Source organism: Hippocampus comes, unplaced genomic scaffold (assembly GCF_001891065.2).
Source record: "Hippocampus comes isolate QL1 unplaced genomic scaffold, H_comes_QL1_v1.1 scaffold585, whole genome shotgun sequence".
NCBI lineage: Eukaryota > Metazoa > Chordata > Actinopteri > Syngnathiformes > Syngnathidae > Hippocampus > Hippocampus comes.
Window position 1 is genome coordinate 140672 of NW_017805408.1, and position 25293 is coordinate 165964.

The following is a 25293-nucleotide window of genomic DNA, read 5'->3' on the forward strand; positions in this document are numbered from 1 at the left end:
TGCTGCTGCGACACTTACCTGCGGCTACCCCGGGCCTCGCGTATTAATGACGGACAGCCTCCGGCTTGGAGAGTGAATGACGAGATGTGCGCACACACACACACACACACACACACACACACACACACACACACACACACACACACACACAAAGATGGCGCATAATTGTGGTCTGCCCTATGAGAGGCGGAATACGAACGAAGACAATTTAAGACAGGGGATGTATTGCTGTGTTGAAAAAGAAAAAAAAAGTGGAAAAATCTGGAGTAAAGGAGGGTAGAGGTAAACGGAAAGTCACGTATTGGACAGCAGATGAATAGTTAGTGCGTCTCTGCGAGCGCTTGTTGAAACTGGGTTAAGGCTGCCGGCGATACGCTAATCACTGTTTAAGTCTCTTAAGTGTGAAGGCATGGCAAAGGGATTCCTTCCACACGATGGATAATGAAATAAAAATTGAGCCCGCGCCAAGACATTTTTTTGCTGGAGACCCGCCGCTGCATCATGTGTGCGTATTAGGCAACTGCCGCAATAGCCTAGATCACGGATGTCGAACCCAAGGCTTGGGGGCCAGATTTGGCCCGCCACATCATTTAAAGTGGCCCGCGAAAGAAAATCATGCGTGTTAACTTGCATGATCGTTGCTAAAATCTGTACCGAAATGTCAAATTGTCATGTGTAATAAATGACGAGATCTTTTTGTTGCCCTGTTTACACTCAGTTCAACAATAATGGAACAAACAACAAACCGCTGTTTTGAAGGCACGTCACAAGGAAGCAGTGACAGCTCCGATGAAGGCTGGAGTGACAGCCGAAACTGTCAGCCAGGTAAGAATTGAAGAAAAACTTCACCAAAAAAAAAAGAACCTTTAAACCTAATTTAACAAACAAATAGTTGACTTAAGTGATTTCAAAACTATGAATCCATCAATTGGTTGTGTACAAGTAATGCGAAGAGATGATTAAACATTTATTCGGTTTCACTGTCGTAACGGCCCGCCGAGGGAAAATGTAACTCCTCAGTGGCCGGTGACAAAAATGAGTTTGAAACCCCTGTTCCAAACCATTTAATGAGTGTCAGCCTTTTTGATTAAAATTATTCTGTCCATACACATACTGTATAAAAAAAATATTTACTGGCTATTGAATTCATGTCCATAATATTCTGCATTGGCATGTTTATTCAATTATCTTCAGCTATATATACATATATATATATATATATATATATATTTTTTTTTTTTTTATCCCACTCATGTCATAAAACAGAGCCACCAAACACAACCACTCATCAATTAGCTTTCATTTGCTTTGTTCCACAGCCGCGATGTGAAATTGGACATGCCAAGGTCACATGGTACCAAGGGGCGCTAATATGCAGACAAGGTCCTTTGGAACCTTCCTCTGGCTTCCCGACACGAACGAGCGACAGCAGGACACCGCTTAGCATGCAGTCAACACCTGCCTCGCCCGCAGTCCTTCTTTTCCAGCGGCTTCATCGTCAGCTTCTATTACAGAGATCGGTGTAGTGTTGAAGACGGGGGGAGGAGGGGTGGGGTGGGGTGGGGGAGTGAGGCTCTTTGTATTCTGCTAATCCTCCCGTACAGTTGCAGAGGGTAATAGGGGTTAACAAGAGCTTCGCTTCCACGCATGCTGACCGAGTTCCTTCGAGGCCAGAGGAAAACTAGTGGGCGTGCGATAAAGAAACCTCTCCGTAGGCCTGTCCATCCATTCGGGATGGTTGGAGCTTGCTGATGGGAGTTATGAGACCAGGCGGGGGGAGGGGGTGGGAGGGATTTTAGAATTAATAGATGGGAGGAAGAGGCGCTTCCACATCTTTTAGCGCGAGCTATCACAAACTTTTCGTCAATCAAGCCCTCGGTGTCATTTCCCTGAGATTCTACCTTTTGGAATTTGTATTATTTTTTTGTGTGTCCCTTCCAGGACCTTATGCTTGACTACTTCAGTACAGCCCCATTATTAGCTTTGGTTTGAAGTCACCGATGGTGGTCGCGGTTCATCCCCCTGATGTCTGTGTAAGTCAAGCGTGGGTTCACTCATTGACGTTGCGGATGGGACTGTGAATGGTTGTGATTTAAGAGTGAAGCCGAACCACTCCAGGATGAAAAGCGGAAGATGGATGGTGGTTTGAAGAAATGTGAAGAAAAAAAAAATCACTTTGGCTCAAAATGTGGAAATGTTAACGCTGCGCTTAACTATCCATGAGTGAAAATTGATTAACAGTGAAAATACGTTTTTTTATTTTACTTCTATAAAGACTGCCAAGTGGGAGGCAATATACATTATGCTCTAGGTCTCGTTCGAGGTCTCATGGGAGGCTCTCAGCGTGGATTTTTTCAATCAATCGGGGTGAATACACGTTTGGTGCTTTTTCCATAAAATCGAGGCTCGGGCTGGGCACACCACAACACACATCTGTGGAAATAGCAAGGGGGCGCCGCTCAATATCTTTGTCACGCAATTGTAATTGTGTGGGGCTGTGGTGGCAGGGCCGCAGTATCTCTGTTTGGATATTGCTGGGTTAGATTTCCCCAGAGTTTGGAAGAGCGTTAAAAAAAATAAATAAATAAATGAAAAAGTCTTTCAGTCTTCTCAATACTCGCCCCCCTGTGTCTTATTGTCACTGTCACACCTTTTGGGCTGTGGCAAGACCACAAATATCATTCTCCCATTTTAAGGGATGGATTTACCGAAAAGCAGGACCACGCATGAAGTAGATCGAACAGCTTGGGGGAGAGATCATTTCCAACTGATTGACCTTCACTTTGTTCGGATTTCAAAATGTGAACAAAGGAAAAAAAAAGAAATTGAACGTGCGGGAAGGAGCGGTGACGTATCATCACGTGTTATGTTGCGCAAAGATGAGGACGGCTGACGCGTCAACTCCAAAAGCCTTCACTCGCTCGTCTTTTTTTATTTTTTTTCTCTCTCTGCCCGACACGCATTCGGACATTGTTAACACAATCCTCCTCAAAAGGGATCGTCATTAGCCGCTACTCTTTGGCAGATTGACTTGGCAGCGTAAAGCCGGTCAATGATAATATCCTATCCCACTCCGGTCGTTAGATAAAGCATTTAGACCGACGCGGCAGATTTTAATTTTGAATAACAATAAACCTTTGTCTCAGTCTAACCTTTTAATAAACCGGCAAATTATGACGGAGAGTTCGTCAGTTCCTCGGTCCAGTAGCTTAATTACACCGTCTGCGCTTTTCCATCAGCTGTTGGAGACGCACGCCCCCCTTAGGATGACAGCACGCAATGAGGAGGGAAAATTAAGTCAGCGACAAGATGGAATTCGGAGGGTCTGTTTGAAGCGGCCCAGAATAGCGTCGCTGATGTAAAACACGGCGGATTGCGAAGCCGGCGTCTGTCAGATGTGAGTGTCGTTAAATTTAAGTCTCCCCATCAATTAATTCACGGTTGGCGGTGCCCGTGCACTCTTTGGAGAACGACACTTGTTCGCTTTGCTTTTGACACCGATGCGGCTCACTCCGTTGAACGCGGAGGCGATCAAAACAAACAAACAAAAAAAAGTGGCCCAACGAGGCTGACCAATTCAGATGCCTTGAATTATTTGATTTGCGGTCATCTGGATCAACGATCGTTCAGAATTTACATTCAAAAAAGGTCAACTCGGCTTGAATGTCACGTGATTAATGACGCGTACAATTTACATATTGAATTTGACATTTACGGATTTCATTCTTCAGGGTAGGCGCCTATCGTCATAAGATTAGTTTTTTTGTTTTTGTATGACGCATTTAGAATTTGTTATTTATTATTTTCTACTTCAAGGGACCTGTCATTTATTTCGGAGCATCGGCTTGAGACATCGACACATCTTGCGCATAAAAAGAATGCACTATAAAGCGTACGACAGTGCTCCATAGATTTTAATTACATAAAATAAATAAATAAATACAAAAAAGAAGACAACAAAGCACAAACAAACTCGTAAAAGATCAGACGGGAGCGAGGGACCAGGTTAAATGGCAATCTGCTCCATGCTCGTCAAAGTCAAAGGCACTCCAAAAGGTGAACTTCATCCAACTCCTTGCGGTAATTGGCCAATAAAATAAAACACTAACAAATGCTTTTTTTTTTTTTTCTGGCCCCTGAGGGGGGTAATTAGATACACCAAGAAGAGTTCCAATCTTATCTGACTGATGTGATGAAGGGTGCATAATGAAGACTAATATGGCGCTTATAAATAGCTGGTGGGTGGATTCGGTGTCGTACGACCTGAGTGCGCAATGTAGCGTGGCGTCGACGTGCCGGGGTAGTAAATGACTGCCATAGCGGAATAGTTGCGTCATTTATTAAGAGAATATTTTGGACCTGTTTTTTTTTTTTTACACTGACATCACTTAACCACACTGACACTGATATAATTCAACACCCAAAAATTGCAGCCACAAAGATGACAGGAGGGGACGGCGGGCAAAATGTGGAAAGACTCAATTAAAGTACAAGAATGCGTAGCTGTTATTTGAGTTTATTTGCATCCGAATTGACTCAATTAAAGTACAAAAATGCGCTTGCGTAGCTGTTATTTGAGTTTATTTGCATCCGAATGCCATCCGTTTTGAGCCACTACCGCTACACTCAACGGCGAAACACGGGGACGGAAAGAGCGATTCAAATGAAAGCGATGCTCCTGATCCACTTAAAGTCTTTCCCCCATCCCTATAATTACCGGACGTGTACATTCAGCGGTCACAAGAGGTTTACTTTCTTCTGTCAAGGATTCCTCTTTCACTGTTATCAAGAGTCTCTTTGTCAGGGTCGAATTTTAGCATCAGCTCTTGCATAAGCTCTCAGGTGATTTTAACCCTTTGAGGCACAGCGGTTACTACAGTGGACAGCTAATTATGTTATCAGGTTAGAGGGTGCATGAAAGGGTTAAAGTTGTACAGTGGTACCTCTACTTACGAACGTCTCTTCTTATGAAATTTTTGACTTATAAAACGCCTCAGCAGGAAAATATTGCCTCGTTACGAAAAGAAATTTTGAAATACAAAAGGTAAAAATACAGTATGGGCTGCTAGACTTATAAAACGCCTCAGCCTCAGCAGGAAAATATTGCCTCATTGCCTCGTTACGAAAAGAAATTTCGAAATACAAAAGGTAAAAATACAGTATGGGCTGCTACTCGCAGCTCCGAGTTTTCTGAAAGGCAACCTACCGTATTGTCTGTGTGTAGATCAATAAGTAGAAATGTGTCTATGCAGCGTCCTCGTCATTCGCCTCTTGGGCCATGAGGCGTTCGAGTTTTACGTAAGTGTGAATCGCCCAGAAAAAATGTTCACCAGTCGGGCGATTGCTCACTACGCTGAGGTTTGCCTTGGACATTCTCAAAGGATTGTTAAAAGCTGACAAAAGCAAATGTCCTTGGATCAGTTATTGACAAAACACCAGGCAAAAAACACTTCTGAGAGAGAACATGGACTAAAGAGGGCAAAAAAATAAAAAATAAAAAAGTTAAAAGTTAAATGACCGTCATTTTTATTCTTTGTTTTTTTTACATTATGCACAACTCTCATTTATTGTGCAATAATCTAATTGTAACATGTATTTGTGACATATTTGGATGCATTTTTTATGCTTTAGAAAACATTTATGTCTGGATTTTGAGGGGGGCTTGGAACAGATTAGGGCATTTACATGGAAAACGCGTCTCGACTTACGTTTTCTAGTTAAGAAATTTCTTCCAGAGCCAATTAATTTCATAAGTAGAGGTACCACTGTACTCTTAATAACGCGAGTGTCTCTTCAGTCACGTGGATGCCCGACAACCAGTTTGGCGTTGTTCCCTACGGTGTGATCTTAACTGTTAATGTCAGGATAGATTCATGAAGAGTAATTCCGCAAGTGAAACTGCACTTAACCAATTTCCCCCATGAGTGATGGCGCACCTTCCGCGCGCTACAAGCGCGACTCACTTTCATTAATTCACGGCGCCATTTCGCATTGGCACGCTTGCCCGCAAACGCAGCAGCACGGGGGACGTAGGTGCATTAGTTTTGAACTTTATTTTCGGTTTTCTAATTTACAGGAGTGCAGCAGCTGTTTAAGTCTCTTGCAGCAGCTATGGGTCTAAACTGAGTAAAACATCGTAGCAAGGATTTATCCTGCGGTAGCAAAGGCGAGGCGTCCCTCATTAGCTGTATCAGCAGTCGGTGGCTGCTGGCGTAGTTGCAGGGCCAGGCCACCCTGAGGTCAGACTGGAGGATAATCAAAAGATATAATGACACAAGGAATGTCCCTGAAGCGCAGCCACTGCTCGGGTGGGGAGGGGTGGGCAAAAGGATCGCTGCCCGCTATCAGACGCAGAACACGGAGGACATACAGATATAGACACGGAACGACAGGAGTGAAAAAATGCTCCTCGGGTAATTTAAACAGCAACAAGAATACTTTGGACGTACGCTGCCATTGCCCAACACGCCATTCAAAGAAGCTAACCTTGGCTAGTTTTTGCAGAGCACTCCTTTGTGTTGCACGGTACAATACGCTCGGAGGGGACTGAAATCAGAGCGAGGATTCTTTTTATGGCCACCGCTCATGCTCATGTGTACTCGATTTAGTAGCCATTCTTTGACTCGTATCTGACGGATCAAAATCCGTTAACAAATCTGCCCGTTAAGCAGAATATTGACAATAATATAACAAACAAAAAAAAAAAATCAATACTGACGATGAATTTGACATTGGTAAATCTTTAATAATATGTGCAGTGCCGTTATAAACTGATACATTCCCATATCGACTCCTTGGAGTTCAGCCAGAGTGAACTTCACCGTGCACTGCCAGCGCCGAGAAAAGTTGTGTCATTATGATATGCCAGGATTACGGAAAGATGATTTTGTTTATTGAATGCAACAGATTATTTTATTTATTTATTTTTGCAGCCTTGCTCCGATATGTGCTTCTGCAAATTTCTGTCTTGAGCTCCCCCCGTCAAGCCGAACTCACGATCTGCCAGAGTTCAGGCTGTAATTCTAAAAGCTCGCATTTAGGGACCTCCTTATTTCACAGGCTCCAGCACGCCGCCCACGAGCCTCGTGAGGATACGCCATTCAGATAATGGATGGATGGACATCAAATTTAATGGTTGTGTTAAAATTAAGCGAAATAAAAAGTGACTCCGAATCAGATTTATTGTCCAAGTATGCAAAAAACACACAAGGAATTAACTTTTCCCGGTTATAACCCATCCAGAGGAACATATACAGTATTTTGCACACTATAAGCCGTTTCGTCTTGCAAGGCGCACCTTCAGTGAATGGCCTATTTCAAAACCGTTTTCATATATAGGGCACACCGCTTTATAAGGCGTATAGAATAGAAGCCACGATAGTGGTTGCGGTTGCGTTATGCATCCACTAGATGGAGCTACGCTAAAGGGACTACAACACGTCGTTATTTATATAGAGCTTTCACAACAGCTGCTGCTGTAACTGAGTGCATTTAAAATACTACGTCCAAGAAATCAGAATATTGATCCATACATATGGTGCATCGGACTATAAGGCGCACTGTCGGCTTTTGAGAAAATTGCTTTGAGGTGCACCTTATGGTGCGGAAAATACGGTATCTTAAATTTGGGGTTTTAAAATGATCCAAGTAAGCATATTCGCATGTTTTGGTTTTATTTTTACTTATTTTTCTGGACCGGTAGAACAGCCCTCATAAGCATAGGGGTTGCCTTGAGCGCAATCTCCTTTGGTGCAATTTTCCTTGACTCCCCATGACATGAGAAGAGTCAGTCTGACGAAGCCATCGCGCAGGCTATTTTATGAGAGGATGACTGGTACACTAAGTGCGCTTAGACCTATCGATCCCGATTTGTAAGATCACGCGCAAGCGCTCGGAAGCCGAGGGCGTGCACTCAGAAGTGGGATCTCTCTCTCTATCCATGCTGTCTCGGCTCCTGGATGTCCGGCGGTGGTCAGGAAAGTGAAAGACTGCATCAGACTGAGTGGAACCAGTCCACGGTGCCATGCAACCGACTATGGAGCTTTTAATGCGATCCCGTTTCACGATAACTGAATGAAGATTGCTTCATGAGCATGAAACCGTAGCCAGCGACTTCTTCTGCGGCCGCTCAGAGCCTTTTCGACCCGAGTGCTTGACTCTTAATTTCCTGAGCATTTTACCGTTTGTCAACCGCATTAGGAAATTCCGGAGAGCTATTTTTCTCCACACTCCGCCGGTGCGCGTCATCGTTCTCGATGCGGTCCTTTGAATGTTTTTGTCTTTTGTTCCTGCGCATTTGACTTCAATGGTGTTATTTTGTTTCGGTTCCATGAACGGATTTACGCATTACGTTCATCGCCAACGTCCTTGAGAGAGTATTGGGAGTAAAGTATGCGGCAGGCGCAGCGAAAATGATTGTTCACGTGCTTTGTCTAAACTTGACATTACTTGTCTGCGTCTTTTGTACGATGAAACGCAAACATTGTGCTGCGCGAATGTGTGAGGAGATTCGAGTCTTTAATTGGAGGCCCTCGGTGGTTTGGGCTGATGTGTCTTTATTGCACGGCAAAGAGATTTTAACTTTGAGACATAGTACTGATAAGGTGTGTGTGTGTGTGGGGGGGGGGGTTATTTTGCATAGTCAATAAAACAGATACTTATTTTCTTAGTTTCTCTCCTTGTTGTCGTCGTGTTTTTCCATCTGGCCCCCGCTGTTCAGAAAAGAAAACATGTTTGGACCAGATGAAGGACATCTGTGCGACCGCCATTATCACTTCCGAGTAAATATGACCGTGTCGATTTCGACATGAAGCGTTATCTCTGCATGCATACCCCTGTTTAGGATTGAAAGCGGAGTGGCTGTCATTATTTCACGATTATGCCGAACTATGACATGGATGCGGGGGAGCAATTTGCAGATTTATGAAAGATATAGATATCACATTTAGATCTAAATGGAGACAGATTCAAAAAAAAAAAAAGCACTTTGTCAAAGGTATTCACTATCACATCTTTCGGGCACTGAGCCATTGTGAAAAGTCTCTGCGAAAGGAATCTCACCGACAGGAAATGATGAAAAAGAATTCATCTGACCTTCCCTCGCGGCAAGAATAAGCAAGGAAGAAAAAGAGGGAGGAGAGGGCGGAGAGCAGAGTGAGGGCGGATGAAGTCAAGGGAGCCATCGGGCTGAAGGGCTTTCATAGAGGCGGCCGTCCTAAAGGGAGAGTCGGGCTAATGAGAACTCTCGGTTGGTCGCACACTGGCGCAAGTCGTCAGATTGGCGTGGAAAAAGCCCATAGGAAGGAAGAGAAGTCACGTTGAGCGCCTTGAGTCTGTTCGCCAAAGTCTTCGGAGGAAAAATGTACGGCGTAATCCACTTCAGGGAAAGACTTGGAGTATTTGGAGTTTGCAAAGAATAGAAATTCTAATTCCTGCCCGACATCGATGATTGGCCTCGTTACGTTTCCGTCGTCTATTCCCGCCAAAGCCGTAAGTGATGATAAGGAAGACGCGTCGGGAAGTCACAGGACGACGTGAGCATTCATCAGAAGTCATGCGCGTGTGCGCCTGATGAAATTCAAATCGCCGTATTTTCCGGACTACAAGTCGCTCCCGAGTATAAGTCACACCAGTCATAAAATGCATAATAAAGAAGAAAAAAAAAACCTACAAGTCACACTGGAGTATAAGTCACATTTTTGGGGGGAAATGTATTTGATAAAATTCAACACCAAGAACAGACATGTCATTTTGAAAGGCAATTTAAAATTAAAATAAAACAGAGAACAACAGGCTGAACAAGTGTACGATATGCTAACGTCACATGACGCATAAACAACGAACTGAGTACGTGACTGGTATGTCTCACATAACAACGTCACAAATTAAGAGTTCTTCAGATAAAGATAAAGAACATGCTAACAAGTTTACCAAATCGCCAGTGTCACTCCAAATCTCTCAATCCAATCAAATCTTCATCCTCTGTGTCACTTTTAAACAACTCTGCAAACTTTTTTTTTAAACTTTATTTTATTTTATTTTTATTATTTTTTTATTTTTTTTTTTTAACAACTCTGTGAACTCCGGAGGTCGAAGACGTGGCGCTGACGTCAGAGTCGTCATCATCAGTTGCTTTTCATCAGTTACCGCCAACGTGGAAAGTGTCAACACATGCCTATAGCACCCTCTTGCGGTTTAATGTGAAACTAACATGTGAAATACATTTCTCGACCGATTATCACGTTCGGGTCCAATGTTTGACGTTTCTTTGGAAGTGATTTGGCGTTTGGTAGGTGGCGGTGACCGATCGTATTCGGGAATATTCGAAGGAATCTGCGTGTGATTTATTTCACATTTCTCTCGCGTCACTCTTAATGAGTCTTTGTTGAAGTAAATGAAGCGTCAACATCTCCGGCCGTGTCTACACGCGGCGATTAGGGCGGCCAACTCTGAAAAGCACGTCAGCTGTGTAATTCAAGTTGCCTTTCGAGAGTGATGATTCCGCAAGCCGGTTAATGGCAGATTTATTAGCACGGGCTTGCAAACGCCGTCGTGGTGCCGAGCATGAAATTGAATGCAGAAACATTTGAAAATTGGATTCCACTTTTTTTTTTCCCCCCAAAAAAACGCAGCACTTCGCCAAGTTGCCATCTTTACATTGCGCTTAATTAAGAGCGAATGAGTGGCGCCATTAAAGGGCTTTGAACACACTTTTTTTTTTTTGAACACACAATAACCGATCTCATTTTCTTTTGTCTCCGACCTGTCTGATGTAAATCTATAACTCACTTCCATTTCCCCTTGACTTCTTGTCTCAGGTGAAAGAATATCGCTCTTTGTTTTGATAGATATAAGTTTAATATAAATTGCACAGCTCGTGGGTTCAATCTGGGAAAAATCAGACTTGTGAGAGGAAAAAAAAATTGGCCAGACAAAAAGTGTATCATGTTTTCTCATGAGGCGCAGGTTTATTGCTTTGTCACCTATCGATCCGGATTATTACAAAGCTTTGTTTTGTTTTTTTGTCATACTTTGTGCTTTTGCTTTGCTGAAATGGGTTTTATTATGATGGTGCTATCTTTTCATTTCCTGACTGCATTGTGTAGTTGTCGGAAAAAAAAGAAAAAGAAAAAAGGAGTCGAAAATGCAACATTCATATCAGGAAATGACAAAGGTTATGTTTGGTATGAACAAAATACTTTGGATCATGTGAACTGTAACTGTCATCTTTCACATTTTACCCCAGTGAGCTGATATTATTTACTTTGGAGGTGAAACAAAAAGGGCAACAATATTGTTCGAACATTCGATGTTGTTCGGAGTTTGTTTCGCCTGTCTCAGATGATTGTAGCATCTTAAACTGCCACCATTCTGTTCTTGTGTGTCTCCAGCAGGTGGCAGAGGAGGGCTTTCCCTCCAGCGTGCACACCTGCTGCCAATGTTTTCATGTCAGCCATGTATTTAAGGACGGACTTATTGCCAAGTGAGCCATCGGATTATTGACCTTGTTTGCTGCTCGCGCTCAAGTGTTGTTTTCGAGACCTTTCGAACTCGTCATTGACGTTTTTGCTCTCTTGTCTCTCGCTGGTTAAGTATTGCTATTATTTTGTCTTTTCATCTTGCTCTTGTTTTGTTTTGTGTAATTGGACTATTGTCATTTCGCTGATATTCTCGGATTTGCTATTCCCTCGCCTTTGCCAACGCTTTTTGTTTATGCCTGTTTTTTTTTTTCCCCCCCTGGCTCCTTGTGACCAGCGATTTCCGTTTATACTTTGTCGGTGCGCTTTTGTTCATCAGTAAATATTTTTGGGGGATGGATTTTGTTTGTGGGATCCAATTGCCGTTCAGTCCGTCCGCGAGCTGTGTCACAAACCATCACGACAAGCCTCACCTCACGTCTCTGTTGTCTCGGAATAGACTAACATGAGGGGGGGGGGGGGCATTGGGGGAAATGTAATTATTCCCCTCCCATGGCCCAGTAACCCTTAAAGGTTAATCACGGTGCGTCTAGCCAGCTCTGTCTGGGTACACGGCAGTAATTACAACACCTCATTTTCTCTCCCCCCCACTATCGGCCTGTTCTCGATGTCATGACAGATAATAGATGTGTCTCTCCTCACAATCACTGGACTATTTTTCCTCGATCTGGACATGACCCCCGCCCTTTTTTTTTTAAACCGCCTTTTTTTTCTATGTTCCAGGTAGAGATGATGATGTTGAAGATACCGTCATCATTTATGGGCTTGATGTCTAACTTTAACCCTTTCCTGAAACCTGACAACCTGAGAAGCTGTCCACTGTAGTAACCGCTGTCCCTCAAAGGGTTAACATATCAGGATCAACTAGTGGCTCCTATTGTGACATTGCAGACGGCTATAAATGGCCGCGTCCTGGTTGCTTAGTACAATGCGGCTCATCTGACAGACAATAAAGCTTCGTGAGTACAATACACACCACAAATGGAGCCGGTTCGTTGTTTTGGGAAGTAAAATGATGTCTGTCACTCTTCAGGGTTAGAGTGCACAATTCTGGTCTTGTGTTTCACTATAAGAATTGGTTCATGTGGCCAAAAATGAAAGCTATAACATCAATGTCCCCTTTTTTTTTCCAAAATCCAACATGGTTTTTCCTTTTCTCGACACCTACCACTCTGTCTGACATGTTTTTTTTCATCCTTTCTATCTTCTTTGCTCGATCTTCTCACCCATCTATCTTCTCACCTCTTTTTTTTTCTTTCCTTCCGATGCTTCATCACCACCACCCCACTGCCATCTCATTTCCCTTCTCTCGAGTTCATATCCCAAGTGGCTGCGACTCTTTTTGCCTCAAGCAAAAAGCTCAAGGTGCGCGTGCCCTGGGCATGGAAATACACCGCTTTCCCTCCTACCTTTCCAATTGTTATAAAAAATGTAAAAAAAGAAAAAAAAAGTTAACAGTGAAGTGATTTCAATGTGCTCCCATAACACAGGAAATAATGTACAACATTTTGTGGGGAAAATACGGTTGCCATAATGAAGTATACGTAATAAAGGTGTTAAAAATAACAACAAAAAAATAAAAAATACATTTTCAAAAAAATGGCAAGTGGAAAATGAATCACGTGAAAATCAGGACTTTGAAATGTGAACTGACAACTCCACACGGTCATACGGACCAATTATACAAGCCTCTGATCATTTTGCACCCCCCCCCCAAAAAAAAGACAAAAACTAAAAACAAAGCTATGAAAATCCACCGTTTGTGATTTCATAACCATTCTGATTCATCACATCCTGTGGGCTTTACAAAATGCGGCTATTGCCATCACGACAGATGGCAAGTGTATCAATGAAGCCCCATTTGGTGAATCGTTAGCAAAATGCAGAGATGTTTTCCCGGGGGGTAGGCGGGCGTTGCCTGCGCTAGCGCATTTATGACATACAGCGTCGCGATTGAAGCGCTGTCTGTCGGTGAGCGTGTCGCGTTTGCAAACATTCGAATGGGGGTATTTGCGTGAAAAGCTGACCTTGTGTGAGGAGTTGAAGGGTCCGAACTTCCTCCCGGACGCGGAGCTGCAGGACTTGCTGCAGGATGTTCTGCCTCTCGGCTTCTTGCATGATGCCCATTCTCTCCAGCTTTCGGTCTGTCAGTCTCATGAGAGATCGCCCTAATAAATTTTTAAAAAATAAGGTTACGGTATGAAGAAGATAGGTACTACAAAAAAAAAAAATGCTCATGTACTACAAACAGAAGCATGCAGCAGACGTCTCAGCAAAAATAATGTATTTTGCTTATTATTGCTGAACAATAGCACAACATTTTTGGAGTGCCTTACCACTTGCAACTGGTTTCTATTATTCCTTTTCACTGTTAGTCAAGTTCATCAGTTAGCGGGCCCTTTGTAACATGTGCGGGCGTAAGCCGATGACACAATATTTTCGGCTAACAAGCAAGGAATGAATTATGGAGGACCGCATCATCACTGGCTTATTCACTGTTTTTGGCACAATGACCCCCAGCCTAGAAATATTCCGCGTGGATTAAGTCTGATGCTGCTCTATGAAGAAGTATTAGGGGGCCATCGTGGAAAAAAAAAAAAAGAAGTGTTTAAATCAGGGGTGTCTAACTCATTTTTGTCGTGGGTCACTTTGGAGTTACGTCTTCCCATTAAGTCAGTGAAACCGAAATAATGTTTGATCATCGCATCGCATTATTACTTGTACACAAAAAAATGATGACTCGCTAGCTTTTAAGTCTGTCAAGTATGTGTTCAATTATTGCTTAAGTGAGTGTAAACAGAATTATTGCAAAATGTCACTGTTAGTTATTACGTATGACAATTTGAGCGTTCTTAAGAGATTTCAGCAAGGATCATGGAAGTTGACACGGATGATTTGCTTTCGCGGGCCAAATGAAATGATGTGGCGGGCCGGATCTGGCCCCCGGGGCCTTGACTTTGACTCCTGTGGTTTAAATAAACTCAAACTAGGATGGCTGTAATATTCTGACTTTGTATTGTCATACAATTTAAAGACATTCTCACACACTGTTTTGATCAATGACGATGTCTGACAGTCAATCACACACTATTATATCAGAGATTTAAAAAAAAAAAGAAAACCCACATACAACAACAACAAATGAATTCTAAATTCTTAAGTACTACACAGGTTTAAATTAATCAGTTCTGAACACTCGAGTGGCAATTTCCTCGCCAACAAACCCAACCTTCCACTGTTACATTTTCAAACCACAATAATTTCACAGTGCTCTGCATGGCCTGAACACAAGGAGAGAGTGGGAAGGAGGAGGAGTAAGTGAGTGAGTGAGTGAGTAGAGGTGGACAAACGATGGAAGAAAAAGCAAGCGTGATGTTGGGGGGGAAAAAAAAATTACATTGTGTCTAGGAAGGCATCCAAACCCGTCCCACAGAAATCCATTAAAGCACCACAACTTTTCCATAGCGGCTCATGTTGTGGTGGCACGTTTATAACTGTGTGTCGGGACCACAGAATCAATAGCAACAGAAGGTCCATTAGGATCTTTTATTAAAGGTGGAGTTGAACTCATTGATTAAACAGCGTAACACCAAGTGGGCGGTGACCACTGTTTTGTTTAACAAACTGCCATTCACAACCCAAAGGGGTTGAAATGGAAGTGGCGGTTAGAATACACACAGTAGAAAGTAGATTTCAATCCTCCGCGGGTTTGAAAAAAGAAAAAAAAAAAGTCATGCATTTCCGAGCTGACTTTCTATATGAGTGAGTGCTGAACAACCAATTCTTATGCACTTGCATGATAAGTGAATGGAAATGTGATGGCTTTATCACCCCAATTTTATTCTTTATACGGCTCCCTGCATTTGTCATTGCTCCTCTACGCTTCACTTTTGTATTGAGATGACTTTTTCCCACCATCGGACTTATCGGCCAGCCCTGGAATGAGGTAAATAGTTTTGGTTTTGTTGTTGTTTTATACAGTTTCTTTTTACTATGCATGGGCTTGTTTATTGGAGCTGCCAACATACCAGAACTTTCCACATGTGCACATTTATTCACCCTGATTCCTTTTGTTGGGATGGAGTTATAATAGGAATATGCCAAAAGCAGTCCTATGTATTGTAAAATTCACAACCCACCCTAAATCCCCCAAAATGTATGTTGGGATGGGGCGGGGGGAACACAAGTACCAGATTAATGAGTAGTGTGTCGGCAGCAGTGTTGCAAGGAGGCCGATTCATCTCGAGCTCTGGCCAAACACAAGCTACTTTGATGAATGGGATTGTGCATGAACAGTAGCACAAACGCACACAATGAATTTTGTGAGATTCAGAATAAAACGCAAATTGGGGAATACACAGACACCGAGTTTACTTTGGGTTGCGGTCACTCTGCTTTGGCCAAATTGTTCAAGAGGGGACAGCCTCCTATTGGTCGGGATGGATAAACAGTAGCGATTGCTAATCTCCAAAGAAATTAGCTCAGAGTTTTTATGCGATACCGTGTACTTAAAAAAAAACAAAAAAAAAAAAAAAAAAAACAGGTTACAAAAAATCCTTAATCCAGACTCACACAAAATTGTCCTTGTTTCTTACAGGACATGCCACGAAGAGAGATGCTAACCACTAGCTAGCTTGCGAGCTAATCGGGGCGCCTTTTGGCTAACGGACGGACAGCGGGCTTGTTAGCGTCGTCAATCCTCACTTGTGTCGGTTTAAGAAAAACGCCGGTACACAATATTCAGCCTATGGTTCGCAGTACATGATAGACATTTGAGCACGTAATTGCCGCTAATTATATACCCGGTAGTTTTTGTAGTTATATACCCACAATGCTTTGCATTACAAAGTATTAAAGTAGCTTGACTAACACAAAATACATAATTTATACATATGACGGTGGGCTGCTCTGTAAATTGTGGCAACCAGGGACGATGCATTTTTGGGGTGAAAACACGTCTAGCTAGCTAACTGAATGCTGTCGTGGTAAAAATGCTGAAGGTAAATTATAAATCCGTTACGAGATACGCACCCTCGAAAACAAACACCATAACTGCACTGTGAAATGAAGACCTATTGACAATTTAAGAATTCCACCCATGGATATTCCATAATCAATTAAGAAGAAGGTCACTGGCCAGGTTTTATTGTTCATGTCGCTTCTCATTAGAGACACCGTGAAACCTTTCGCAGTGATTGTAGCATAAACCAGAAAATGTGCATTTAAGTCAATTATCATGCCACGCTATATACCTTTACAAAAAGAGTCCGGGTCTTGTAATTACAACAGATTAGAGACTAATATGTAATTATGCCTCAACATGCTTTAATGCATTTTTAATGACATCTGGGTGTCTCCGTTAGGGATGGGAGGGAAAAGATTGAGGGAGGCGAAGCGGGAGGATGGGATGCATCGATTTCTTTGGGAGTGGGATCAGGATCTCGGTTGCATACTGAAGTAATTTGCCATTAAAACTCATACGCAGTGTGTCTGCACGTCCAAAGGATGCATTCAAAGAACGTTGAAATGAATGCGTGAACACAACCACACATCTGTAAACAATTTGCATTTCTGTGGGTGTGTCTATCTGCGCCATTTTCTTTATGTATTAAATGGTAGATTTTCCCTCCCCCCATTGTTTACTCAAACAGAAAGCAGAACTGAACATGCGTATTATTTAAAAGATTGAATTATGGCCTTGTATTTTGGTTTGTAATTGCCTTCATTTAATCCGCTGGAAGATTTTACAGCATAATATCTCTTATTTGCAAGCGGGGCATATGTGCATGTGTTGCGTGTGCAAAGGAGCTCCATTTGCCCAATTTATTGTATTCTCTTGAGAAATTATTAGAAAATGAGGCAGGGTGTTTTTTTTTCTCTCCATAATTTGACTTTGGTCCAAGGCACTTGCCCTCGTTCTTGGACAGCGGTAGCCTCCACAAAAATGTGCCTGGCCCTACACATGTATTTCATCTTTTTTTGATATATTTGTTTGTTAGCTCAACAACAACAATTAAAAAAAAAAAAAAATCCAGAAAACACTGTGGAATACAAATACGATGCACTCATTCTTTGTGGTTATACAGCCTAATAACACTTGTAAAATTAATAACGATGAATTAATTGCCGAAGCCTTGACAATAAACCGCAAGCGTGATGAAGGATTCCCGCCCGGCCCCGACAGGCAGGCGACGCTCGATCGTCCCAATCGCTCCAGACGGGGAAGGACGCCAACAGGCGCAGCATGACGCATCGTTTTCAGACCATTTACGTTGAATGCCAAACCCGAGTGCAAAGCCCCCCCCCCCCCCCACACCACTCATCATCATTCTGCCACTCGTCATGACCCCGGAGCGATTTTACGCTGTTAGACGGTCACCGAATCGAAGAGGCCCTTGACAACAACAAACAAACATATTAGCATGATCGGTCGCGCTCCGAGAAGTGGAGTGCATGGCAATTAACGGTCGTCTGTTGCCATGAGGACCAAAGCGTTGCACACAGTTGGGGAGGGGGGGGGGTGACCTTGAGGGATCCTTGTTAGGAAAAATGATTGACACGGCAAACCGCTTTGACGGTTTAAATCAGACTGTAGGTAGTTGGCAGTAGCCGCAGATTGAAAACGGCGATGTTTTGAAGGAGATGTGGCATCAGCAAGACGAGAGCTTGAAGCAGCGATGCAATAACCAATATGTACTGTAAACAAAATCGTTTCTGTTAAAAAAAAAAATTAAAAATTAAAAATAAAAAAAGGTGCGTAGAGAAAACTGGGAGTCAGCCATTAAAATTCCGAACAACAAGTGTGTGACTCTTCATTTTGGCAGAACTTCAAGGCAGGTCACCGAATGTGTCATGGGGTACCTGTGATGTCGTGTTGTTTGAAGGAGTCACTGTAGATCTGATGTTGATTGGGGCAGTGTTTCTTCAGCCACTTGCAAACGTCCTGTTGGGTCCACAGGGCGACCGGTTTGGACAGTTTCACATGGCCGGGCTGTCGGGAATAAAAGCACGTCAGACGTGTTATCATTTGGCGTCGTTTCAGAATGCTTTTCACATTACAGTGTAATCCTGGGGTGAAGTTAGTGTCTTGTCACTTTTTTGTTTTGGAAACCTTCAACATGGTTGCGATAGAAAAGGAGAAATGTTGATATTCAAGCTGAGGGCTGCCATTTTAAAACGACCTCGACATAGGACCAAAACTGCCTTGCTAGCCGTGATGTCTGTTCGAGCTTAAGAGGCTAGAGGTTGAGCTGCACTTAAGTTATTTTTGTAAACTAAACTACTTGCACAAAAAAAAAGTACTTTATTCGAGTAGACTATAAGCGGCCAGTGGCTGGGCCGCCTGTCCGTCATCGTCAGTACGTCACTTGTTTCAAGCCAAACCAAAACTGTAAGAAGTCCAGCATGGTTATTTTAAAAGCACTTCCATCACCGCTATTTTAGGACCATCAGATTTTTTATTTATTTTTTTTTAACACCCACCAGATCTTTTTCGGCTTTGAGAACATGCTTCTACCTCACACGGAGGGACAGCGCTGGCGCCCATCCTTTCCCGGCAGCTCTACAAAAATCGCTCAGCAAAGACCGCCGTTGTTCAACTTCAAGATGCGAGATCCCTCACCGAACATTCGCGTTTCAGCACGTAGCGAAGCAAAGAATTAAAGTGCTCTTGCCGGCGCTTTTGATTTTAATTGAACGGCTACTACGATCACAAACAAGCAACGGGTGGTGAAAATTCCACAACCGCTGCCTTCCACTTTAGCCTGCCTTCCGGCTGTGGCGTGGCGAGGCATAGCAATGATATTCCATCCCTCTCTTCTCCACCAAGGGTGTGGACTTAGAAGCCCTGGCAGCATTTCTTCTTCTTCTTCTTTTCCTTCCAGGACTCGCTCTGACTCACATTTCTTCCACAGAGCTCTCATTTTCACCTTTGCTACTGCAGTCCCTGAATATAGAAAACCTCACTCTCCTCTTTTTAAATATGGCGCCCTGCAGCACTTTGATACCTGTTGCCTTCCGTATTCGCAATCTGTTAAGAGCTGGTGAACCCGCATTGTGCCGCTCGCTTCTCTGTATCTAAGTATATCAAGTCCGATAAGTCTGTCTTCCAAAGCAGGAGGGCAAAGCGACAGATGCCCAACCGAAGCCGGCGGGCAGGTAGGCGAGGCCGTACGGCACTTAATGCGATTGCTTGGCAGCTCGCATTGCTGCTGATTCTGCAGGGAGGTAAAGACGTGCAGGATGGATTAAGGCAAAGGGGCGGTTGGGTGGGGGGGTGAGGGTGTAATGGAGGAAGAAACCACATTAACCATTAAACACAGCTCAACTCAATGTTAATTAACCCCGACTAGGGGCCTGAGGCAACAAAAGGTAGAGTGAGGCCAAATTCAAAAAGAATCTACAACAGAGTGAAAGAAAGTGGAGTTTGAGTGACTGAATAAAATAAAATAACAGGAGGAGAAAAAAAAAGACTGTGTAAAGCTGCACTGACAGATGAGGCAGAGGGCTGAAAAGGAGGAAATAAAAGAAAACGCCGGTGCCTCACAAACGGATTTGACACAGGAGACTCATTTTCCATGAACCCATTTGTGAGTCAATGGCCATCTGTGTTTTACATTCTGCCCTGATTCAGCCCAAAGCAGCGCTCCTGGGGCTGGGGGAAATAGCAGAGCCAGAGGATGGGGAGAACACATCAGGAGAGAGAGAGAGAGAGAGAGAGAGAGAGAGAGAGAGAGAGAGAGAGAGAGAGAGAAAGAAAGAAAACAATCATGCTCAAAGAGTTGTTCTCAAGACTCCGGGCCAATTAAGAGGTTTGAGTGACAGAGCAAGGGTGTGAGAAGAGCATGTTCTTTTCCCAAGTTGAATACATCTTGAAAACAAGCATGCGCATGAAATATACATGGCAAATCCGTGGCAAACGCACTCGCATTCGGTGCAACAGAAGCCGGAGAAATAAGCAACGTAATTACACCCGTGAAAGAGAGAGAGACTCGGCAAATGTGCTTCGACAAAACATTCCCTGCTGCTTTGTCCTTGGCTTTAATTGATAACCTAAAAGCCCAGCGTGGCTCACCAATATTCGTCATGTTGCCTTAGCAACGCGGCAAGGACACAGTCAAAAATTAAAAGCAAGAAATCGCAGCACCTTGGGGGGGACTACACAACGCGAAATAAACAGCCCTGCATGGTAACGACCGCAAACTACGGCGTAACATACACAATGGACCGTGTAATTGCGCCAACACTGATACGAGTTTAAAGATCCAATATGGACGTAGTCAGCTAAATTAATCCAGAGGCAATCACCCCCCTTTGTGGGCGCGTGCGATTCTGAATTAAATGCATTGTGGCTGAATGTTTGAAATTGGCATTGGCACTGAGCGCAGCGGAGTGGAGTGGATTGCATTGCATTGCATTTCACTTTTCAAGAGCAATGTCATAATTGGAGAAAAAAAATTAAATGACGTTTACAAAGAGAGTGAATTAAAAAAAAACACACACATTTTATAAAATGCAATAAAAGTGTCATCCTTTCAGCTTTTGGAGCGTGTAGCAGAGCCTTGACCTAAATTAAAAAATACAATGGAATAAAAGAGCACAATTTCACTGAGCAATGAAATAAATATTTCCAAACTAACTGCCTGAATATTTATTTTACCTGGTTAATGGGGCTTCTGCTCCTGAACCTCTAAAGCACATCGTAGCCAAACACTGTATATTTTCTTAGCAGGCTATTAAGAGGACAACTCACTCGAGTCGCCATTACCTCGCCTTCCCTTTTCATCGCAATAGTATTTTTATAGCGACACTGCCACCTAGTGCCCAGTCAGATGATTACAGAAGTGAGACATGTTTCTGAGACAGACAACACACGTTTCCATCGGTCATTTATCATTTTTCCAAGCCACACAGAGCCGCAACGTAAGGATGAAACCGCGGCGGATTGCCGACCCCTGGCCTAGTGAGACATTTTACTGACGTTGGAGAAGACGGCGTGGCATTGCAAATGCATGCTTATGTAAGCTTTTGTTAAATTATGAATTCTTATCATTTTACATTTGAGCATTATATTCTTTTAGGTTACAGTTACCTAAATTATATTCTGTTTAATAATTGCTGAACTATTCTTATGTTGCTTGCATCTGATTGGTGAAGAAAAGCAGGAAGTGTTTTCGTTACCGGAAAAAGATGTGTTCGTTCGAGAGTTACGGGGCAGACGTGGAAAAATAAAAGCTGCGTTCAAACGAAGTCAGTCTCTCCTTTTTGCCCATTCCGAACGTAGTCATCCATCCAAAACCTACGAACCCCTCAATTTACACTTTTATCGTTACATTGTTAAAAGGGGGCATACGGTGAACAAAATATTTAAATTTCTCAAATCCTGGGGCTGCTTGGATTTTTTTTGGAGGGCAGCAAGAGTGCTTCAGCATTCCCAAAAATGGATTATTATACATGATGAGCAATAAATAATTGCCATTGTCTTCATGAAGGCAACAGTGTACCGTATGCTAATTTTATGACAGAGACTATGTATAGAATAATATATTTGAGTAAACGGGTATGATTTTGGCTGGTGAATATGTATTTAAATGTTATTTTGCTAATCGTGTCATTAGATTGTAAGGTTGAAGTAAGTGGTTCTCCCTCCACCCAAAATATAGTAATAGTCCTGTATAGTTTTAGAGTGCCCTCTAGTGTCATGCACTAGGCAGTGCATGTGTTCTCCTGGGATTGCATGGGGGAAAAACTGAGTGAACTGAACAAGTGCCTATTCGAGATTCTGTCATCAGACTAATCCCCTCCTCACAACTCATTAGCATTCTTGCCGAGCTTGCTTAAACCTTTTTTTTTTTTTTTTTACCCTCTGTCTCCCTCAATCTAGCTGACAGGAGATGAACATCACCCCTTAACATTGTGGCGTGAACCCCTGCATAGACACATTTCGGCATCCACAAATTTGTGGGGGTTTTTTTTTGTTTGTTTGAATTTTCTTTGCAGGAAAGTATCCTCTGTTATTTGCTGAAAATTCAATTCAGCCTTCTGTGCTAAAAAATAAATCAATATCTAATGTAAAAAAATGTTGCTTTGGTCCCATTTTTTTGCGTCTTGGTGCCAAGCAGCCATGTTGAGCTGAGGGGAGGAGCTTCATTTCATCGGGTCATATGGTTGTCTAATATAAAATGAGTGTTTTGCCTCCATCTTGTGTCATCAATATTCTGTTACTACGACGACAGAGGATGGAATTAGGCAATTGTACAGAAAGCCCAGAGTGTAATGCTCAAGCTAATGCGAGCCTTCAAAATTCAAATAATTTTGGACAGTCCCTCACCCGTGTGAGCTCAGACTCTGACACTGAGCGATATGGTGGCAAACGGCGCTGAAAGACGGACGGGCTTAAGTCATGGTAGCCCGGGCTGTCGTCATCTACCAACACCGGTGGGCCATCGACAGACTCCTCCTCTTCATCCAGCTGGGATTCAACGTCTTCTGGGTACATCTGGTGGTCGATGCCATTGTGGCTCAAGTTACAGTGAACAGCTGTGCAGGTCAGAAAGCACATATGAGTCAAAGAGGAACAGAAGAATGGTGCTCTTGAAGAGGCCTAAACTGTTGCGCTTTCCTTAAATAATAAATAAGCGTGAACTAAATCCACAAATCACAGTGGTTCAATTAATTCCTGTGAATAACAGTGTAAAATTGAGCTTAATTTCTCTATAACTCATCAAACTTTTGACGCACGATTGCACAACATCCGTCCAAAAGACTTACCATCAATTCACAGGTTATTTCATGCTGGCTGAGTTCTTATTTGTTTTCATAATTTGTAATATTAAGACGGCAATTGAGCTTTTGGATGTTTGAGACGGTTCAAACCATATAACGTGTAATTCTAAATTCTACCGCTAGATGACGACAAAGGAAATCAAATTTAGCACAGTGTGCACAGTGCAATCTCGTTTTTGGATAATGTCGTGGAAGAATCAGATATAATTTGCAATGTTCCACGAAATAAAAAAACTTCACAAAATTAAGCAAAACATTCTATTGTACCATATCATGCCCATGACAGCCCACTGTCTGTATGAACTGTATGAACACAGATCTGGATATGCAAATATTTTCAAAATTTTCTGAAAATGAATAAGCAGTCAAACCACTGCAGCAGTTAATTAAAAAAAAAAAATCCCAACAAGCAAACCGCAGCGGTGCGTTACGAAAAAAAGGAAGACACTGTTGAATTCCATTGCCGCTCCCTTTCTTTGGTTTGAAAGGGACAATTACCTACAATTTCAAAACAAAGTCATTACAAAGATGAGGAAATTTTGAGGGCTTGTCGGTGTCGAAATCTAAAAATTAAAAGGCTCCTTCCGTGTTATCTGTCAGTTTCCACTCGTACATTTAATGGTTGCAACATCCGGGGAAGTTGAGGACAAAAGTATAGCTTACAAACTCGGTTCTGATTCTCATGCCTGCGGTTTTCAAGTGGTATACTTATCATCATATATTTTCGCCGCTGGCAATCTTTGTTTCCCAACGCACTGTGTGTAGTTTCCAAGTTGCCTGGCTTACGCTGTGTGACTGCCGTGTCAAAGTCTTGGCAGCAATCATGATTGACCACTTGGGCTGCTTGTCGACCAATTCGACCAAGTCGATCACCAAAACAAATAAACTAATCAACAAAGTTGACTCGAAATTATTTGCCCCAGAGGCATTGCCGGCACCATTTTATACGATCTACACAGATATTTACGGGGCCCATAAATCCATCATCCTCTTATCTAAACCACTCGTGGCCTTTTTTTACAGTCTGTTAGCACAATTTCTAGCAGGCTACCATCAAGATGGGACAGTCCTATTTCAACGATTCGTGGCACGATACAGAGTGGAAGTTTATGTTATATTATTCATTATCATTTTATGTTTGAGCATCATATTATTTCATGTTAAGAATACCTAAATTATATTCTGTTGTTTAATCATTGCTTAGACGTGTTTTTATGTTGATGGGTTCTGATTGGCTGTTGAAGTAAGAAAAGCAGGAAGTGATTTTAGTTGCGAGAGTTGTCTGCCATGCAGACGCCCCCCCCCTTTAATGAAACTCCATTTAAAGGATTCCATCTCTCCTTTTGCCGTTTGTAAAGTAGAGCCATCCACTAAAAACAACGAAACCCTCAACTTACACCGAGTTTGAACCAACTGGAGGTTTTTTTGTTTTCAGGTGTCAAACGGCCAACACATAGTGACCGTTGTTTGACTACAAGCTCGAGGCTCACGTCATTAGGAGGAGGAAATAGCAAGCTTCAGGCCCGTTCACGTTCCAGTTCCTTCCGCAAAAGGACCTGAGGTGCAAGAGAGGGGGAAAAAAAAATATCAAAAAAACTCGGAACGCAATTGAAATGCACAGCACGAAGTCTTGCTCCCTCTGTCTTCTTTGCTCACTCTTTCAGCTCCTCTCTTCACACAGACTCAACTGGGGAGATCATGATGGATATACAATCACACAAAGCATCCACAAGCATCACACAAAGGAGACAATGTAGCCCCCCCAAGCCCACCCCTTTAAAAGTCGAGGAGACTGGAGTGTGACCAGACGAAAGACATATGCAAGTGGATGACAAAATGATGACAGGAATTAAGGCAATGAAGAAAGATGGGGAGAAGATGGAGGACTGCCCTCGAACCTGTAATTATACAAGTGGGCAGAAGGGGAGGGGGAGGGGGGGGCAATGATCGAGCTGTTTTTTTATTTCTTTTGTTTTCTGAATCGGCAACCGTTACTATAAATAGCAACATTGCATTCATCACACTCCCCCCC

General features: G+C 42.8%; 1 protein-coding gene across 5 annotated transcripts in view; it reads right to left on the reverse strand.

The window, feature by feature from the left end:
- Nucleotides 1-25293, reverse strand: part of samd12 (sterile alpha motif domain containing 12) — an 85620-nt gene that overhangs the window by 53666 nt on the left and 6661 nt on the right. For all 5 annotated transcript variants that reach the window (XR_002168652.1, XM_019873683.1, XM_019873682.1 and 2 more), the window contains exons 2-4: nucleotides 22807-23015; nucleotides 18339-18468; nucleotides 13505-13645 (exon numbers count right to left, since the gene is read on the reverse strand). Coding sequence is in view for 4 of the 5 variants with exons in the window: in XM_019873683.1 (XP_019729242.1) it covers nucleotides 13505-13645; nucleotides 18339-18468; nucleotides 22807-23015 (480 nt within the window). In the remaining variant the exon portion in view is untranslated. The remainder of the gene's footprint in view (nucleotides 1-13504; nucleotides 13646-18338; nucleotides 18469-22806; nucleotides 23016-25293) is intronic.